Source organism: Rhinoderma darwinii, chromosome 4, assembly GCF_050947455.1.
Source record: "Rhinoderma darwinii isolate aRhiDar2 chromosome 4, aRhiDar2.hap1, whole genome shotgun sequence".
NCBI classification, from domain to species: domain Eukaryota; kingdom Metazoa; phylum Chordata; class Amphibia; order Anura; family Rhinodermatidae; genus Rhinoderma; species Rhinoderma darwinii.
In genome coordinates, this window is record NC_134690.1 from 351,905,025 (window position 1) to 351,927,160 (window position 22,136).

The window sequence follows — 22,136 nt, forward strand, 5'->3', positions numbered from 1 at the left end:
GATAACAAGGATTTGTGGAAAACCAGTTTCTCTTACTAGAGAACTGGTATTATTGTGGCTACCCACCAAAGACTTCACCCCCTCGTCTAAAAATCTCACTACATTTATTATTTCAGCAGCCAAATTATTAATACCTGCCAAATGGAGAGACACAAAACCTCCTTCAATGGAACAGCTAGTGACTAAACTTCACCAACTTTGTAGGCTGGAAGAACTGGCAGGGTGGGAAAATAAAAATAGGATTGCTTTTCTAAAAATTTGGCAGCCTTGGCTGACGTTTAGAGACTCAGCCCAGGGACACGCGGAGAAATGAGAGACACAAATAGAAACAAAGGAATGAGAGATTAGGTGAGAAAGGTTAAGCAGGTTGATAAACAGCAAAACAGCAAAATGAGCTTGGCAACGGTCACAATGTTTGGTTTATATGTTTATTTGTTTGTCTGTAAATTTACAGTTGAGCTAAAAGTGGCTCAGGACCACGCTGATTAAAATGAAAGCTACTGTATGCATTTTTAGATGTATTGTGGAGAATTGTTTGATCTCGTGCAAAAAATATGATGTACAGGGCATAAATGCTGCCATCTGAGCTGTATGTAAATGTTGTTGAAATTTTGCAACTGTTTCAATAAAAAGAGTTTATACAAAAAAAAAAAATGTCCCAAAAATTGAAGGATATTTTTTGAATGGTAAATTAGGAAACAGAATTTCTGAGGAATCTTTTTCTGAAGACTTCAGCTCTTATCTGATGGGTAATTTTTTTTTGCCTCTTTCCATGAGTCTTACTCAAGGGTGTACCTATCATAGTGACATACTAGAGAGAGGGGTCTATTCCAGGTTGGTCTCCCATCTGAATGGATGGTGAAAGCCGTGTTAGAAAACAAGGAACTGGAAAATGTACTCAAGTCATGAAAGTAGGATTGGATCACCAGGACACGCTGTCCAAGGAAGTTAGAAGTATGGTGGTGTCAAGCAGGACTTGAAAGGGGTTTAATTTTTGTTCGCTATGGAGCCCACCATCCTGTATAAATGCCACTGATCTTATGCATAGGGTTTGTTTAAGTTTTAATAATTAGACCCATAATCTGATATATTGATAATATGCCCAGGATATGGTTGTTCTATTCCTAACCACTTAAAAACTAAGTTGATATTGAATAAACAATATGCTGCTCAGACTGAGCGAAATGCATATCCGTCTTTATTAAGTCTACTTTTTATTCCTGTTATAGGCATTGAAGAAAACAACTCTTTACATAGAAACCAGAGAAATGTATTAGAAGTCAATGCCAATAGTAATGGACGAGGACTACTGTGGACAGATGATGACAATTTTACTGAAATTCAAGGTGAACACAGATATCGCAAGAACTGCACTGAACCCGGTAGGAATTTTACCGATTTTTTTTTTGCTCTAGTTTAAAAAATCCCATTGGGATGTGTTTCTTAGGTTTATTTAAAAAAAAAATCCTTCTATACTTCTAACAATTATGTTACTCATGAAATATGTCAACACCACTGTTTAGTCTTTCACAATGTCGTTGATATTGAGTTTCTAGTTTTTGGAAACTTACTTTCAGACGGCAGAAGCCTTAGTAATAGTATACGGCGATAAAACACATACACATTAGGTCAGAAGAAACAGAAAGTTGTGTTTTGATTGACAGGGGTTGAAAGTTTTAGTGTTTTGATTTTTTTTACTGTGCACAAAAAATGTAGATTCCCAACTTAGTGTACTACTAATGGTAGGATGGTGTACTACTGATGGTATGATAGTGGACAACTGATTCATATTTATAGCCAGCATAGTCACCAACACAGGTGATACAGTTGTTATACAAGCATCTAATGGGAAGGAAACTATCAAAATTATAATCGGTGGGTGTGAGATCAGCCTTAGATTAGAGGTTTTAGCCTTTGGATAACACTCAATGTAATTCTTGTATGTGCATAGTGTCTCTTTATATGGTTTCTGTAATGTATAATAAAACTCTATTATGTATATGTGGCAGTTTTCATACAGGCAGTGTACTGCAGGCTGTAGCTAACAAGCAGGTTCTCCGCTAGTTTAGTGTACATACATAATAGTAAATAGAGAAATAGAGATTCACAGAGCTTAAAATGATCCTCTGGTCCTGGGACAACATTTTAAATATAATATGTTATATGAAGTAGCAACACCTGGTGCCCTCCAGTTGTGGCCCTCTGCCGTGGATCTGCCATTTTAGGGTCCCCTCTGTGCTGTCCCAAATTTTCTGCAGCGCTTCTTAGACTACGAGTCTGAGACACTCCCACTGTTCTCGGGTTGGCCAGAACTGCTAATGTGAGCATTTATGTCCAATTGGTGACCAGAGGGGACCCTAAAACGGCAGATCCACGGCAGAGGGCCACAACTGTAGGGCACATGATAATATTACTTAATATACCCCATCACAATTTTGTCCTGAGACCAGAGGGTTGCTTTAATTAGTTTACTATAAAAATGACTGCTATGCTCTGTCAGACGCACAGCAGGGACTATTTGTATAAATAAGTAGAAGAACAGTGGTTTATTGTTTTTCAACAGTTCTCTTGAAGTAAACACCTTCTTTAATTGTCATATTAACCATCAGTCTGTTTTGTAAGTATTGTTAGTATTGAAAAAACCCTGCTTTGTTTTTTTTATAAAATCTGTTGTATATTTTCTAGATCTTGTTATGACTTATACCACATTTTCCGTACTATTACTTATACCTTGTTTTTTTTGTTATAAATTTTCCCATGTTTGTTATAAATAAAGAAAATGTGATAAAAATGATCACATAAGCAACAATGTCATACATTGGAAACGATCTGGCTTCTATTTAGCTTGTTTTATCTTTTGTGTTCTTGCAAAATATAAAGGAAATAATTCAAGACATGAGCAAATTCTAGCATATAGAATAATAAGAAAAAACTGAGTAAAGCTGGTTTGAATAAAGATGTAAAAATATATTCTGAGCTGAAGACAAATATAGGATGTAAGACTGTATGGAATGCGGCATACAAGGTTTAGCTTTCCTGAGCATTGGCTGCAAAACCACAGAACAAATGCCACTAAAACTTCATTGGAATTGATAAACTGGCCACAATAAATATAAATATATATATATATACACAGTGGCATAACTATAGCAATTGCGACCGGGCCCGCGAAGCCAGGGGGCCCGCGGCCCCCCGCACCACATCAATGAAAAGTTACTATCGTAACTGGGGCCTATGTAATAAACTACACGGGCCACCATTACTATAGTAACTGACAGTACTTACATTCCTCCTTTCCGGAGCGCAGCGGCGGTCCTGACGTCACAACGCTGTGCGGAGCTTATGAGGTCACAACGCTATGCGCTGCGCACAACATCCTGACCCTGGATAGAGTCAGGACCTCCGCTGTGGCCGAAGAGGAGGGTAAGTTTAATACCACTATCTGCTGGAGCTGATAGGTCGTGGTCCGACTCCCAGGACCCCGCCAATCACCTGTTTTGAAGGGGGTGCAGCACTTGTACGAGCGCTACTTCCCCTTCATTTCGGTCACTTTCTCACACTGTGAATTGCCGACACAGACATGTCAGCGATCCATAGTGTGAGCAATGATTGCAGAGGAAAAAATGGGATATGAACGGCGCTGCAACTCAAGAATGATGCTTGGAATGGTTATAATGATAAGATCTTTTATTCAATAGGCTACGCGTTTCAATGCCGCACCGGCATCTTCCTCAGGCCATATAAATTTCAGTTGAAACAACACACCTTAAATACAACATGCTGCCAAAAAAACCGCCAATGTGATCAAGGTCAGAGTGCATCAGTGACGTCATCGATAAAAAAGAAAAAAAACACAAATAAAGAAAGACAAGTGTAAAACCAATAGTAACACAATAAGTGACATCATGGGTTAAAAAATATAAAGAACAATACAAATAAGAACATTGTACCATGAAATTGCTATCAAGGAATTTCAGAGAAATAGAAGTCGGGACCTGCAAAAAAATACATACTATTTGCTATTCGCGTAAGTGTGGTATTTACAAACACAACGATTTTTATCAAAATAAACATCTAATACTTTAATAAATAGGATAGAAAAGAAGAAAAGGATCAGTTTAAACGAATAAACCTCTGAATACATGTATATTTTGTATTTCTCAGCGTGTATGAACTTGAGGAACTAGATATCAAAAAACTCAAAAGAAGGTTTGAGATGCCGTAAAGAAGACAACTATTTTAATATCTGAAATCGGAATAATCATATATATATATACACACACCCCTCTCTTAATGGAAGAAGAAATAATCCACATATATATATAAAAATATACATAAACCCTCAAACCATCCAAACGGATGCTCAATAATGTAAATGCGGCAATTGCAAAATATGATGAAAAATAATAAATATACAAAAGGATACACATATCATGATAAAAAATGCACTAAGTAAAAAATTAATTAAGAACCAATACTGTAATGTAAACATTACAAATTAATATAAGATGCCTCATTGGGGGACTAACTATAATTTACTGAAATATTTATTCCGTGGAAAATTCATACACAGATAAAAGTTACAATTGATGATAAAAACTGGAGAATTAGGAGATATGAGATGAGAAAATTTGCCAAACAAACATGTATCTAAAAAACACACATAAAAATATATATAAAAAATACATACATATATATATATATATATATATATATATATATATATATATATATATATATATGTAAAAAAAAGGGGTTAAAAAAACACAAACCACAGTCATAGACCCCCAGAGAATAAAATTAGTCGAGGGATGTTTCAGAAATGTCATTTAAACCATTTGGTTGCAGTGTTAGTAATTTAAAAATCCAGAAATTTTCTCTTTGTTTTAATTTCTGGAACCGATTGGGAATGTCACAAGATATTTGCTCTATCGGAGTAATAGTAATCTTATTAAATTGACAATTATGAACCGAGGCACAGTGTCTTGAAACACTATGTTTTAAAAATCCTTTTGAGACATTGTACCTATGTTTATTAATCCTACTCCGCAGGCATTGAATAGTTCTCCCAATGTATTGTAACCGACACGAACATTCCAAGAGGTAAATGACATAATCACTGCCACAATTGAGGAATGACCTAATAGGAAAAATTTCCTTAGTAATATTAGAACTAAAAGTATGTTTTCTATGTGAAATATTGATACAACAAAGATAGTGTGAGCAAGTAAGGAAAATGAAGGGGAAGCAGCGCTCGTACGAGCGCTGCACCCCCTTCAAAACAGCTGATTGGCGGGGATCCTGAGGGTAGGCCATCAATGTTTAGGGACTGGACAACCCCTTTTAAGCCTACCATGTGGTAGGCTTAGATACAGGGTCCAACAAACAGTATCACACATGCACATGGGCCCTGTATCTAAGCCTACCATATGTGTTAGGCTGTGTTCACATCACCATTGCCCTTCCGTTGAGGGCTTCCGTCGGAGGTTTCTGTCGGGTAACCCCTCAACGGAACGGCAAACTGAAGGCTCAGCTTCCGTTTCCCTCACCATTGATCTCCATGGTGACGGAAACTTTGCTAAAGGTTTCCGTTTGTTACCGTTGTGACAGGGTTTCGTTGTTCTTGACACAACCAATAGCGCAGTCGACTGCGCTATTGATTTCGTCAAAATAACGGAACCCTGTCACAGCAATCGGCCATGAGAAGTTTGGGGGGGGCAAGAAGAACCTTTGCACCAGGCCCATGAGCCTTTAGCTACGCCCCTGTATGTATATATATATATATATATGTATATACATATATATATATATACATATATATATATATATATATATATATATATATATATATATATATATATATGAACTTTGACTTCACTCATTTTGCCAGTGAGTTGTTTTGTTGTTTTTTTCTTACAAAGATTTATATTTCAGTTAGAAAAAACATATTGTCTACATGGAAGTTCTAAGATCCGGTGTCTGATGACATGTTTTGTTTCTGACTATACAAACATGTTGTAGATAAAACATGTATATCATTTCGTATGTTTCATTATCATTAGAACCCACAGAAAGTACATCTTTTCTATTTAATCAAATATTTTTTATTAACATTTTTATGTTTGTCATAGAAACTATATCTTTAAATCATAGTACACAATAATCCCCGTTTTTGATTGGCTGTCCCAATTGCTGCAGTAATAATAAACTTTATGTCATTGAGGGTAGTGTTTGAAAGATTCAGAAATGGCTCAAATTCTTAAAGTGCATCTCTCACTAATATTGGGGTGTAATCAGTCTTAAGTTAGGGGCAAGATCAAACAGGTCAGGTGGGTGGCAAGAGACATGATAAACCTAATCTTGTCTGTTGGGCACTAGGAGAAATGATAAAACTGCTCTGGCCAGGTGGATGGCAAGAGACATGACAGTACAGTTCTGATCATGGGCGCCAGAAGACATGATAGTACAGCTCTGGTCCAATAAGTCCCAGAAGACATAACAGTACAGCTCTGGTCCAAATAGGTCCCAGAAGATATAATAGTACAGCTCTGTTCCAGTGGGAGAAGTGATAATACAACTCTGGTCTGGTGGGCTTTAGGAGACATGATAGTACAACTCTGGTCAGGTGGGCACCAGGAGACATGGAAGAACAGCTCTGGTCCGGTGGGCCTCAGTAGACATAATAGAAAAGCTCTCGGATGGTAGACCTCAGGAGACGTGCTAGAAAAGCTCTCGGATGGTAGACCTCAGGAGACGTGCTAGAAAAGCTCTGGGATGGTAGACCTCAGGAGACGTGATAGTACAGCTGTCGTTGTCCTAGTGAAAGTAATTATGTAACTGGTGACATAGTCACAATAAGTAGCTTATATACTTGAGTTCTATATGTCTCATTGCTTGTACCAGAGTTTATTTTATATATTGTATTTCAATGCATCTCTTTTCTTAAAGAACTGACAAGTCAATGGTGGGTTTGCTGCTAAATAATATACACTGCCAAATGTAATTTTTGTGCCACTGCCAAATTATAAAATATATTTTTAAATGAAAGTACACCCAACAGAATATGAGAGTATCAAAAATGACATTATGTGTTTTTTTGTTTTTTTTTATGTGACTTTCTATATAAAAAATAACTTGATCAGTTTCTACACTAGCCAATTAGGTTGACGTAAAGCACAAACACCCTACTGTCTATACAGACAATGCAGGAAGGAGGTGTGTGTCTCCAATATGGCCGCCCACCAGGAGAGTTTAAAAACAAACAAACAGCAAACACATGATTTCTCTTAAACATACTTAAAGGGAACCTGTCTGCTCGTTTTTGGACAATCAACCACCAACCTGTTATGTAGTTTAGTAATAACTTCATAATGATGTCCATCTTTCTTCTGTATATTTTTGCAAAAAAAATTCAATAATTGAACTTAGAAATTGCTGTGTGTTGTATGTAAATAAGTTTAAAAGAGTCATTTTGGCGTTGCTGGCTTCTTGAATAGTAAAGCATTCTGCTTACAAAACACGATCTTGGTTGCTGGATTGACGTTCCAGCACCGTCGTAGAGAGTAGGAAAGAACAGAGCATACATGGAATTTACAGAGGGCTCGGCGTGAAGTGGCAGGATGCTGGCACGTCAATCAAGCATCCAAGGGCGTCCGTTTTGCAATGTGTATGGTCAGATTAAGCAATAATGTTCCCAAGCAGCTGTACAGGATGTAGACAGATATGTATCTCTTTAGGGCTCATGCACACATTGTATGGATCGGTAATACGTGCGTGTGTGTAATTGGTCAATAATTTACCTCCATGCGTCTAAGTTGTGGCATGCTCCAATGCATATCATATTAGGGAGGTATTACATAGACTACTTTGCTTTATGGAGATACCATACAGTGGTAATACGGACCTGTAGGGACTCTGTATGCCATTGTACCAGTTCCATGCACATAGCTTTGCTGGTTAGATGTCCTTATTGTACTGGTTCCTTTACTTAAATAAGAGGAAGAAGTACACCATCATTCTAGAAGTCTAAGAACATAGGCCATAATATTTATTCTCTGCTGGGATAGGAAGCATACGTGTTATAAAGACAAAATATGAAAGCCACAGTCTGAAGTTGATGATCGTAATTCTATGACAAATTGTTCAATTATCCTCTGCATCAATCACCCGACACTAAATGTCCTCTTTATGGTTAGTGGTAAATGCCCAATAATTGTACTTATGAAATACTAAAACAAGAGCACAGCGGTTCATTCCTCTTACTGCACAGACTAAATCCAGATACAACTATGTCTGAAAACAAACCAGTACTTTGTCAGACAAGGTCTCTTTTTGGTGTTTTGGTATTTGCCAGCTATTGTTTGAATGCCAGCATGTGCCCTGAAGGTTTTCAAGTAAAAAATAAATAAATATATAAACAGGAAGTCTATTGAAATCATGTTCTCTCTCAATTTCTGGCCCTGTTGCCAAAACACTTCTGAATTCTTTATTATATCTGATGGATTTCTTCCAGCCTCTGTCTTTTAATATGGTGCCAGAACGTTCATTGCCATTTTGGCGTTTGGATGATTAGTGGGTTAAGGTTACTTAATGCCAGCTACAGTAAGGATTCTTCGCATACATTTTTTAATGGCAGTCTTGGCAGTGGCTACCTGTGGAGTACTTATTTACTTAGATCATGGTGTGATCTGAGATCTTTGTATAGTTTGCACGTAAGCCACATGCCACCTTCTCATGTGTGATTTTTTTATTTGAAGTCATTTAGCTTAAAGGAATTTTCCAGTCTTTTTTTTCATCTTTGAAATACCCACTGTCTTCACAGTGGACCACTGAGAGGCAAAGACACGATGGGAATGTGCCACTGACACTGTGGTAGGCGGTTCTTGCCAGCATTGACACAATCCCACTGTGCTCTGCCTCTGCCCTTCCCCTTCTCATTCTCCCTCCCTTCCCAAACTGTTTATTTCATTGGTGGTAGTGGTCTACATCCTTCCTCTGCTCCAGCAGCACCTAAGTGTGCTTCAGAGCTAGAAGCTTGCTTATATGCTGCTGCTGCTTCTGCTGCTGCAGAAGAGAACGAATCTCCCTTCTTCACCTCTGTAATGTCAGGACGCAACTGGAAGTTGCACTGCTACAGTTCCGGTTTCCTCCTGACACCGGCATAATACAAAGTGCTGCTTGCCCGTCCACATAGCAAGGGTCCGGACAGCTGGTGTCCGCATTATGGGTTTGATCCATGTTCCGCCAGTTGAGGACCCCTGCCATAGGGAATAAAGTACCCCTTCACCTTTTAAATCACCCCCCATACCGTATCGGCACGTGCCCGCTCCAGCTGATTAGTGGTCGCATATATATTGATTTTAGGAATTGTATTCACCCTTTGCTATAATATATCTGTTATGAATTAGACTTTGAAAACAATTAAGTAACATATGTGGTCATAATAAAGAGCCAAAAGGGAGAATCACCCATGTGCTGGAAGAGGTAATGTTGTGATTTCATATGTCTTACCTCACACCCTATTAATCTTGGAATCCATTAGGTTATTTTAAACTATTATTTTCTTTATCTCTATTATCTCTACAGCAAATTGTTTTTCTGGTTGTAAAGTTATGAGTCCAAAATATACACAGTCATCAGCACTATTTACCCTGATCCCATGCTCTTAGAAGTCACTTGTGCGAAGGAGATGAAAACAATCTATGTCCGTATGGCTTGAGAAAGACCATGAATGGCCATGGGGTTGCATTTCTTTGGTGATTTTGAATACAATAAAATAAGACATTTCTTTAGCAATCATTTCCTGGTATTTTATCTATTGTCTCAATCATTTGTTTGGATTGGAAACCTGAATATCTGAGTGTATTTCATGCATCTACTGTTTATATTGGCATGTACCCATGGGCAAGACAAGTGGTAGGCAGGGAAATTACCCACCTTGAGCACACTGTTAAGGAACATGAAGAGGGCACTGTATTCTAATTATGTGCATATTCCGCTGTTCGTAGACTATTCCCGTAACTCTGATCAGATGCTGCTGTGGGACAGAAACAAATTTGCATCAATCTGGTAAAGAAGATGTGCGCTGACTGGCACAGCTAATTACTGAAAGGCACCCTGATAATCAGCATCAACCTTGAAAGTGATGATTGGCATATACTTTCTTGCCCTATGTGAAGGTAGAGCAGTAGGCTGCAATGTTTTTGTGTGGCAAAACTGGCTCAAGAGTGCTTGGAGTAAAGTAGAGTAAAATGTATATGAAATTAATTGTAACACACGGCTTCAATGCAATCCTTTACTTTCGAACCATTAGTTGCTGGAATGTGGGCATAGTTTGACAGTATTATTCGGGCACTATATAATAATGTTATTTGGACACTGTACACTGTGGGCACTGGATATCAGTATTACCTGTGCATTGTATAGCAGCATTATTTTGGCATTATGTATTACGCAGTTATCTTTTTCCAGATATGAGTAGCACACATGAAATCCTGTATACTGCTCAGGATCATCTGTGATACAAAAGTTTTAGTCAATTTTCCATGAACACCTGAAGTGCATGACATATTGTATACGTGGTTGGGGATCATTCTCTGCTTTTGACACCCAGGCACCTTGTTTCATCTATGACTTTGTAGTCTGCCAGTGCCGCAAGCTTCTCTGGACACAGTTCTCGGCTTCACATAAAACGGAGCTTCCCATTGGGGGATCCTCTATTACCTAAACATAAGATCATTACACTCATTTAAATTTTAAATAGCATAAAGTGAAAATCTGTGCATTTATATAACCCTTAAAGAGCTACAATAAAAGATATAAGGTAACACCACAATTTTCCTCCAAAAAACACACACTTTATCTATGATTTAATCACTGTTAGTTCTATGGGTTGTGTCACAAAGATGATCATCATGGTAACAGCATCCTGGTCCTCTACCAAATGTTAGAAAAATACATCTGGTGTGCATCATAAATAAGTCAGTGAGAACACCATTTGCAGATGTGTTCAATTAAACCCATATTACATTTCTTCCATATACAACTTAACTTTGAGGAATTCAATGTATTCTCCTGTGATCTGAGTACATTGTCCACTGTGAAGAAAATTATATTATGAGCTTTATGTTTGAAGTAAATGACCTGAAATCTGAACCTCGAAAGATGAGGATACTTCCTCCAAGTCTACAATGGCAGGCATAGACTCTACAAGATCTCAGTAGGTGTCCAGTGGTATCTGGCAACACGCCATTAGCAGCAGGTACTTTAAGTCCTATAAGTTGTGAGGTGAGGCCTTCATGGATCAGACCTGTTTTTCCAACATATCCAATAGATTTGGTGGCCAAGTCAACATCTTGAACTTTTTCTCATGTCCTTTAAACCATTCCTGAACATTTTTTTTGTGGCAGGATGCATTATCCTGCTGAACGAGGCCATTGCCATTAGGGAATACCGTTGCCATGAAGGGGTGTACATGGCCGGCAACAATGTTTAGCAACAATTTGTGCTACAGTAGCTCTTCTGTGGAATCGGACTAAACTGGCCAGCCTTTGCATCATTGAGCCCTGACACCGGTTCACCTGCCGTTTTGGAGATGCTTGATTACTATTAATATTACCTCAAAATGCATCACTAGTGTTTTCCTTAATATGACGCTTTAATCTAAGGCCCCATGCACACGAACGTGTTTTTGCGTCCGCAAATCCACAGGAGAATTGCGGACCCATTCATTTCTATGGGCCCATACACACTATCCGTGTTTTCACGGGTCTACGCATGTCCGCAAATCCGTGCCGCATAAACTCAGGACATGTCTTATTACGGCCCGCAAATTCGATGCGGACATGCCCATAGAAGTCAATGGGCCCGTGGAAAATGCGGATACACCTCCGTGTGTCAACCGCAGTTTGCGGATTTGCGGAAATGTTGCTAGGCGACGACCGGGAATGAGTTCTGTCGTCATCCTGTTTTACCTAGGCTTTTTTTTTTTATCCGCATTTTGCGGATTACATACGGATGAACTGCGGATTACATACGGATGAACTGCGGAGGTCATTTCACGGAACACGGTCCTGGAATTTGCGGACCAGAAAAACACTACGGTCGTGTGCACGAGGCCTAAAAAACAGTGCCACACCTGTATGCAGTCACTTCAAATTGTGCTAAGCTGCAATACCAGGCACAACCCATAGACGAATGTGGCACTATTTTTGAAGAAAAATAAAAGCCATGTTTTTCTACTTCTGTACAACCCCTGATCTCCTTGTTTTCACAAACCAACATTTCCCCATAACAGTGCCAAGCACAGAGATACAGCAGAAGTGTTAATTTCTATTAACTTATGTTGTCTCTGACATGACTGCTTTATCTGGGTTTATTTATACAGATTTAAAAAAATGCTGAATTTGTCATCCGTTCTGTCAAAGAATTTTTTGTTTTGTTTTTGCTAATAGCACTTTCGTCCACTTTTTTGTATATACAGTATTATAGTCAATGGAAAAATAGATCACAATAGATTTCATTTTTATGATCATTTTTTTTTTACAATCTGTGTTTAAAGCTCTTGTTCCATTGATTTAGACCTATAGAGCTGCAGGGATATGCCCAGCATAGTAATAGCAAAAGACAACAACAAAAAAGCTTCATCACCTCAACCACTAAATAGATGTCACTAGTTGTGTGCACATTAATAGCAGCTATTACATTTTTGCAGCACAACATTAGACCTTTGCAGAAAATTGTCATGAAAAAAGGAATTTCTTTATCTTTAGTCTTGTCATAGAAAGTTCTTTCTGAGGGAGCTGCTCCAGGTTTTCTCATTACACCAAATCACAATTGGTCAGATAGAACTTGCATATAGCGAAGGACTTATCTATGTGTTTAAGTTATTTCCTCTCATTTTATAAAGCCCCAATGTTTTTCATAGCTCTGTCCACATTTCCTTTCCACATTAGCATTTAAAATCAACATTAAAATATCTTTCGTGCGAGCAAGTAGGGACATAGAAACTTGATGCCAATGTGCACCCCAGTGCTTCAAGGCTGTGCCACCATAACCAATAAAAAAAATAAATCTAAAACCAGTTGAAGCTAGTCATTCCCTCACACGGGGCAAACACTCTTTGACCTAGCCCTGTATCTAAATACACTGACTAAAGCTATGTGTTTGTTGGCACCCTCACCAGCACCGATCACATGGGGCACATGCCACGGAGCATTGCCCCCTAACTACGCCCCTGCTTAACCTTCATGTTATAATGTTCCTCATCACCAGTATTCAAAGGTTGACTTTATTCAGCAATGTTGTATGATGTCCTGCAAATTAGAGAGGTTAATCTCCGAAATTGTTGCTACCGTATCAGTTACAAGTACTGACACATTTTTGTTTATATCGCAGAATATTGGTGTAAATGTATGCAAGCCATGAGGTGGTATAGAGAAGAGAAATGTGTCTAGCTTGCCTAGACACATATTATGTAGCGTAAGTCATTCCCTCTGTTATATTGATAGATTCCCGTCTGTGCTGAAACGGTCAACAGAGGATGGCGTTGTTTAACACAAACTATTTAACCTGAATAACTGGAACTGATTAACATGGCCGGCCTTTTAGGTTGTTGCCCTGTGTGGTACCTTCTGTTGGCGTCCACTTTCCCATATGGTGTTTCGTCACACAGTGTACAAATAACCAAACTATGTCATATGTAGGCCAATTAACACTTCTGTACAGTTTTCTAAATAACAATGCTATACAGTGCAGCTACTACTAATACTACTATCATCTGCAAAAATAATACACGTTATAATGCCTAAGTAGTAGTGCCACACAATGCCCAAGTAAATATAACCATACAGTGCTCAAACAATACTAACATACAGTCTGCAAATAACAGCTCCATGTGTAATTTAATAACAGTGCTAAACAAATAATAATACGATTTCTGGTGAACACGAAAGCCCATGAGATGCCCAATTATTGATATATTTTTTCATATCCAGCATTTTAATTTACATAGTTTCCATTTATATTGTTTTATCGCTAAAGCTGAAATTGTACACATCAAGTAGCTGTCGGCTGAACGCTCTTTCCTGAAGACATCTATCTCTCCCAACTTCACCATAGACATACAAGCTCGGCTCAGCAGAACACGCACGTTTTTTTTCAATGGGGAGGAAGGAATAAGCAGCTGCCAGTCCCCTCTTGCGGCAGTTTATCTCCCGCGGAGACAATGGATTGGGCATGCTGAAATCCTTCTTTATGCATAGAATGGAATGATTCAGCTACTATTGGGATTAAATAAAGTCTGGGCATATACTATACCAATAGTGAGGTTGTAGCTAGGAGGGGCTGGCAGAGTACTTACCCCAGCTGTTGGTTGCCAGTCTGGGCGCCAACATGTCTCTCGGCTTTGACCAGGGTATTTAGATAATGGGCTCGGACAGCTAACTGAACATTTATCTTGGGTTACAGAATGCCTAGCTATGACGATAGATTTGAAAGAATGCAAAGCCAAATTGAGTACATATTTAAAGGGGTTATCCGGGAAGTGAACATTTTTCAGTAGGGGCTGCAAATTAAATAAATAAACCAAAAGCAATACTTACCTATCCTTGCCCCCCGACGATCCAGTGCTTGGGGATCTGGCAGAATTCCCGGTGGTTATTTACATGCACATAGCATGTGACCACTGCAGCCCATCAATGGGCTCAGTGGGGCTCAGCAGCCATATGTTCTATTTCTGGCATTATGCCAGAAATACGGTCACCACAGAGCTCCACTGAGCCCTCTGATTAGCTGCAGTAATTACATGGTATGTGCATGTAAACAACCACCAAGAGTGACGCCGGAGCCCCATCGCTGGATCGCTGGGGGCAACAATAGTTATCTATTGCTTTTTTGATTTATTTATTTTATTTGCAGCCCCTACTAAAAAAAAATCCCAGATAAACCCTTTATCAATAATCATTATTATTATTATTATTATTATATGTTATTTCAAATGGCGGATAACCTCACACACAGGCTGATAAGTCATACATTGTCCTCTATCGCCCAACATATGCTAAAGATGCTATTAAGATTTATTGCTTAATATCTGACACAACAATACTGCATGAATCGTTATATGAAGGGAAAAACTATGCTCTTTGATGCAGCTCCACAGGTTTTATTGCAGTTAACCCAAATAACACATAAACACAATACATAAGCTTGGGTATGTTGCATTGTCTGATGATGCCATAAATTAATATTTAATTTACATAGGATAGAAACAAAGAAAGCCATTCAGAAGAGCAGTAAAGATGCCGGCTAGGAAAGTGTCCACACCCAGATGTTCCACTAGTAACGTGCAAATCGTTTCTGGGTCATTGTAATTATGTTTCTATAGAAAATAGGTTATGATATATTATGAACGGCTTACATAATGATTACAATTTGTAGCTGCCTAGTTATATCACAGTCATCATTAAGCTTTATGAGTCTACTACATGCTGTATATCTCCCACACCCCCAATAACCTCAATACTGCTTATAGTAACAGAAGAGCGCACCGATTGCTGGTTTTGCTCACTTTAAAGTGCTAGGACGTCATATACTGACCCTAGATGTTTTTAACTTAAACTCCATTACAGGCAGAAGACTGTGAATACCCGTATCCTTAGAAAGAAAAAAGGTTATATGTTACATTATAATATTATGTGTTACATTAGAGCGGATCTGTCACCAGAATATGTTTCCCTATAAGGCCCCATGCACACGACCGTAAAAATCATCCGTAATTGCAGACCGCAATTAAGGTCCACAACTACGGACCCATTCACCTCTATTGTCCACGGACACCTTGCTGTTTATTTACGGGAAGGTGTCCAGGCCGTAGAAGTCTACCGCAAAAGATAGGACATGTCCTATCTTTTGTGTTTTACGGGCCGTTCTCCCATACTTTGTATTGGAGCACGGGGAGAGAATGCGGGCGACTGTGCCCAGCCTGCAACTTTGATATAAATACATTCTACTCTAGTCTGTTTTATTCTGTATTAGGTGCTATTAGCCAAACAGCACAATATTTTTTGTGCTGTTTAGTCTAATAGTAGAGCAGATATTTATTAGTATTTGCTACTCCGATTGGGTCACGGTTTCTAGTATGGTACCAGAGAGGTTCGTATTGGGCCCTATTCTTTTTAATAAAAAAAATGTAATGACCTTGTATAGGGGTTGCACAGTAAAATATGATTTTTTCCAGATGATGCTTAACTTTAAATGAATTAACGCAAAAAAGGACAGTATCATGCACTTAAAAAGGTTATGGACTTGAGAAGAGAAAAATGCCACCATTACATACTAAGACCCAGTTTACACTGCTTTTTTTGGCACTGATTTTGACGAGGAAACCGCGTTGAAATCAGCGCCAAAATCCATCCGATACCGCCACCGTTGATTTCAAAGCGAGGCGAAGGTGTTTTTTTCCTCGAGCGCCTCTTAGCCACTCGCAGGGAAAAAAAAGCAGCATGTCCTTTCTTGCCGCAGCTCTGCCTCTGATCTCCTATTGAAATCAATGGGAGGCAGAAAAAGCTATTTCGCTGCGTTTTTTTTGCCCGCGGTGTTCAATGGCCATGGCAAAAAAGTGCAGGCAGGTCAAAATCTGCCTCAAAATTCCTGAAGGAATTTTGATGCAGTTTTTTCTGTCTGCAAAATACTCTGTGTGAACTAGGCCTAAGGGCATGGCCACACGTGGCGGATTTCCTCCGCAACTGTCCGCATCAATGCCGCACAGAATCTGCGTTGCAGATTCTGCGGCGGATCTGCCCAAAATGTGCAGTAAATTGATGCGGACTAGCTGCTGCGGACTGCGGGAAAAGTGCTTCCCTTCTCTCTATCAGTGCAGGATAGAGAGAAGGGACAGCACTTTCCCTAGTGAAAATAAACGAATTTCATACTTACCGGCCGTTGTCTTGGTGACGCGTCCCTCTTTCGGCATCCAGCCCGACCTCCCTGGATGACGCGGCAGTCCATGTGAACGCTGCAGCCTGTGATTGGCTGCAGCCGCCACTTAGACTGAAACGTCATCCTGGGAAGCCGGACTGGAGACAGGAGCAAGGAGTTCTCGGTAAGTATGAACTTCTATTTTTTTTACAGGTTGCTGTATATTGGGATCGGTAGTCACTGTCCAGGGTGCAGAAACAGTTACTGCCGTTCGCTTAACTCTTTCAGCACCCTGGACAGTGACTATTTACTGACGTCTCCTAGCAACGCTCCCGTCATTACGGGAGCCCCATTGACTTCCTCAGTCTGGCTGTAGACCTAGAAATACATAGGTCCAGCCAGAATGAAGAAATGTCATGTCAAAAAAGCAAGACGCATCCGCAGCACACATAACATGTGCATGACAGCTGCGGACTTCATTGCGGAACTTAGAATCTCCATTGAAGTCAATGGAGAAATTCCGCCATGAGTCCGCAAACAGTCCGCCACAACTCCGCAACATCCCTTGCATGCTGCGGACACCAAATTCCGCACCGCAGCCTATGCTCCGCAGCGGAATTTTACGCATCGTCTAAACGAACACTTCTAAATAGAAGTGGAAGTCAATGGAGAAACGGCTCCGCTGCGGATTAACGCTGCGGAGTGTCCGCAGCGGAATTAAAGTGAAATTCCGCCACGTGTGAACCCAGCCTTAATGGGAAAACGCTGGGTAAAGCTGACATGCAAAATGACTTAAGGCTGGGTTCACACGTGAACTTCAGAGCCCGATCCCACTCGTTACTCTGAAGTGTCGGCTGTAACATACAGCCGACACCGGCATCATATAGAGCGGGTTCACTCCATACTTGCCCTACCCGACTTTGGCGTATGGATACGTCAAATGTCGTGAAGGGGTTAAGGATATTAGTCGACAGTAAACTTAAATGCAGCAATCAGTGTCAGGCAGCTGCTGCCAAGGAAAATGAGATCATAAGGGACATCAATAGAGGCATAGATGCACGTGACGAGAACATAGTTCTACCACTTTACAAATCATTAGTCAGACCGCACATTGAATTTTGTGTACAGTTTTGGGCATCAGTGTACAAGAAAGACGTAATAGAGCTTGAGCAGGTACAAAGCCGAGCAACTAAAGTAATAAAGGGAATAAGTCCTTGCAGTACTTAGAAAGATTATCAAAATTGGGGTTATATAGTTTAGGAAAAAGACAACTGGGCTGGCCTAATAACTATATATAAAATATTAAAGATCTGTTTAATGATCTGTTTATATCAAAGGTGATCCACTACGTGAAGAAGAAAGACAGTTTGTACACCAACGTAGATGGGGGTTCTTTACTGCAGGAGCAGTAAAACTATGTAAATCTCTGCCAGGGGAAGTTGTAATGGCTATTAAATTACTAGAGATGGGTCATTGATCCAGGGCTTTATTGTGATTTGGATTTGGAGTCAAGAAGAAATGTTTCCCTGAAATTGGGAAAATTGGGTTTTGCCTATTGGGGGTTTCGCTTTCCTCTGGATCTACATTGCAGGAGAATAGGCTGAACTATATGGAAACATTACAGACTATGTTACTATGTCACATGAACTTAATGCTGGTTCTCTATACCAAGCCAGAATATCCATTTCAGTCCAAATTCTTGGATTGCCTTCAGAAATCACAACTCATCTTGGGAGTTTTCATCACACAAAGCTAAGGCTAATATTGGCATACCCCAGATGTAAACATCACAGCGAAACCTAGGCTTAGTATTATGATTATGGCTAATAATCATATTATACTGGATAAGTGCTACTTTCTATGTCTTCAAATAGTGTAGTAAAATGATATTGTGATTGAGTTACCAGCTGTCATGACATGTTAGGTAGGAGAAATGGCATCTGTACCGATAGCTTTAATGTTCCTCACGCAACAAGGGCACCACAATAAATGTTCTATTGCTATATACCCCCATAATCTTGTCCCATCTCTTTGAGGCAGGTGTATTAGTAAGTGCCACCTTACATAAGATGTAATCCTGGGTTACAACCTCTCTACATAATATCTCACATAAGACGATCATGTCATTTCATAGACTGCAATTCCTTGAGCAGATATATGACTTTTTGAAGGACAGTTTTCAGCTTTGATGGTGTTCAGTGCTTCAATCAATTTACCATACAGTAATGTCTGAAAGACGTTTAGGTCAGTGGCCAAAGAGTTCTTGTAAATTGGCCTAAAATTACTACTTCAGAGTAATTCATTCTTCTACCAACCACTCAAACCGAAGAAAGTTTCTAGAAAGTTTTTCAAATGTGCAATCTATTATCTTTGGACTTTCCAGATAGTATTTCTTGTCTAAAACTTTGTCACCTGCCTAAAAGATTTGTATGACATTAAAAAATCATGGCTGCATTCTTCCAGAAACAGTGCCGCTTTCGTGCACGTGTGTGGTATTGCAGGTCAACCCCATGAACTTGAACTGGGCTGAGCTGCAATACCAGATACAGCCTATGGACAAGAGTGGTGCTGTTTTTAGAAGAAAGCAGTCATGTTTTTTTTTGTTTTTTTTTAACCTCATTCAACCTCTTTAACTTCTACTAAAATACATTTCATTATTTGCCATCGTTCTGAGCACTGATCCTGGTATTCTTCTCCATTATTAAATTGCTTAGTAGTGCTTCCTATACGGTTGTAACTACACAACCAAATACTTGCATTTGATACTCACATCTGGATGCATGATACATCATAAAAAATTTATTACTCTCATTTCTGATTCTTAGAACCTTAAACGAGGTTCTCCGGTCATTTTAGATTGATGGCCTATCCTTAGCATAGGTCATCAATATCAGATCAATGTGGGTCTGACTCCTGGCACTCGCGCCAATCAGCTGACTGAAGGAGAATTGGTGACTAATGCCATGGCCTCTTCATAGCTTACCAAGCACAGTGCCGTACACATTCGTAGCGGATGTGACAGGGATTACAGTTCCGGTCCCATTCAAGTGAATGGGACTGAGCTACAATCCCAGGCACAGATGGCGCTGTGTCTGGTACACATTGAAGAGGCCGCGGAATAACAGGAGTCAGACCCCCACCGATCTGATATTGATGATCTATCCTAAGGTTAGGCCATCAATATCAGAGAACCCCTTAAACGATAACAGGAGTTTGGTTAAGAGAATCGGATTGTTTTCACTACAAAGGCAAATAAGGCATTTATAAAGGGTAGTTCTGTCCAGGAGGCAAGTAAATGCCCTTATTTCAGAAATGTTAAAGAGTAACTACACTTTCATCAAACTTCTGATATGTCATAGAGACATATCAACAGTTTTGATCCAGGTGCTGATACCCCCACCGTTGCTGAAACAAAGGTGCAGAAGCTGAGTGCTTTGCTCCTTCGGCTGACATAGGACGTCTATGTAAACCGTTTTCAGCCTGACAGTTTGTACCTGGATCCAGGACTAGTAACACTCTATCTCTATCATTAAGTTTAATTCATGTAATTAATTTAATTAATTTTTAGGCAATTACATAAATAACAATTCACCAATATACTGTTATTTTAAGTCTCAATCTCTACCTGTGGCTATGGTCTGATAATATTAACAGCATCCCTTTAGGTTATTATTGGTACACTTCTGTGGCTAAAGAAATAAGAAATGATCTCCAATAATAATGATAGAATATGCAATTACTATTTAAGCAATTTCATTATTAATTCTTTATAGCAGCTCCAAACATTTCCTAGACCGGAGGCCCCCACCCTTAGGCCGGATTCACACGAGCGTGTTCAGTCCGTGATATACGGTCCGCAGGTCAGCTGCATTTCCCGGACTGAGCACACTGCAGGGAGCTGGGATCCTAGCATCATCGTTATCTATGATGCTAGAAGTCCCTGCCTCTCCGCGGAACTACTGTCCTGTACTGAAAACATGGTTTCAATGCGTGACAGTTTTCCCGCAGCGACTTCTAGCGTTGTATGCACATGCACATGCGTGTGCGGTGCGTGATTTGCCCATCAATTCAGTTGAAAATAATAATAATACAAAAAGATGTGCTTTGCGAGTGCGTGAATAACACATGCCCCTCGCAAAGCACACTGATGCATAACGCAACACACACGGACCCGACTCACGTGCGTTTTCCACGCGTGTGAATCGGATACGCTCGTGTGAATGAGGCCATAGGATCAGTTCTTTGGTGCTGATTTTGAAGCGGAAAGCGTGTCGGAATCAGCACCAAAAGACGGCCGAAATCGCCCCCTATTGATTTCAATGGGAGGCAGAGGCATTTTTTTCCCAGGCGGCTTTTGGCCACTCGCGGGAATAAAATGCGGCATGTATGTTCTTACCGCGGATTCTGCCTCTGACCTCCCATAATCAATGGGAGGCAGAAATAACTTGCGCCGCTAGTTTCTGAGCATTTTTCGCTGCGTTCTTTGCCCGTGGTCCTTGCATTAGCTTTAATGACCGCGGTCGAAAAACGGCGTTAAAAAACATTGACAAATACGTTCAAGCAGCTGAAAATCTGCCTCAAAATTCCTGAAGAAATTCTGAGGCAGATTTTTTCTGCCTGTCAAAAAACTGTGTGTGAACAGAGCCTTGCAGCCTGCCTGGATGCTCAGGTATTAAGCCGCAGATGTTATGTCCTGCCCGGGAACCTGTATAGGTAATAACTCACCGCGTGCGCATACGCTAGAATATGAGTGAATAATGCAGGTTATGACAACTGCTGAGGGTGCAGGCAGACTACAGGAGCAATCCGCAAAAAAAATACACCAGTGGATCCCCTCATCAGTGGTGACTACATAGGTGAAACTTTAGGGGTGGGTGAAACTTTTGTATTACCTCAACTTTAAACTTTTTTCCTAAGTTATAATAGCCGAGTTCTGAAGAGATCTTCTAGCAATTGCATATAATAAAAGGAAGACTGAACGTAGTCATAAATGATCTCTCTTTAAAAGCAAAGCTAAAAAAAGATGCTGTGGTGATGAGACAGTAATTATTTTTATCTTTGTGCATATGACAGCTGAGAACAATAGTGGCCACAGTCTATAGATTTCCACGATACGGCATCATTTCATGACCATGGCTACATGGAGACTTAATACATTTCCATTCTAGATTAGAGCACAATATGTTTTTCAGCAATTGTAATTGAGATGTCATCCTGTG

The 22,136-nt window shown here is 39.7% G+C and overlaps 1 protein-coding gene across 1 annotated transcript in view; it reads left to right on the forward strand.

Annotated features, from left to right (window-relative positions):
• Positions 1 to 22,136, forward strand: part of SLC24A3 (solute carrier family 24 member 3) — a 354,780-nt gene that overhangs the window by 85,482 nt on the left and 247,162 nt on the right. Inside the window, exon 2 of the mRNA XM_075862964.1 lies at positions 1,230 to 1,382. Coding sequence (XP_075719079.1) covers positions 1,230 to 1,382 — 153 coding nt within the window. The remainder of the gene's footprint in view (positions 1 to 1,229; positions 1,383 to 22,136) is intronic.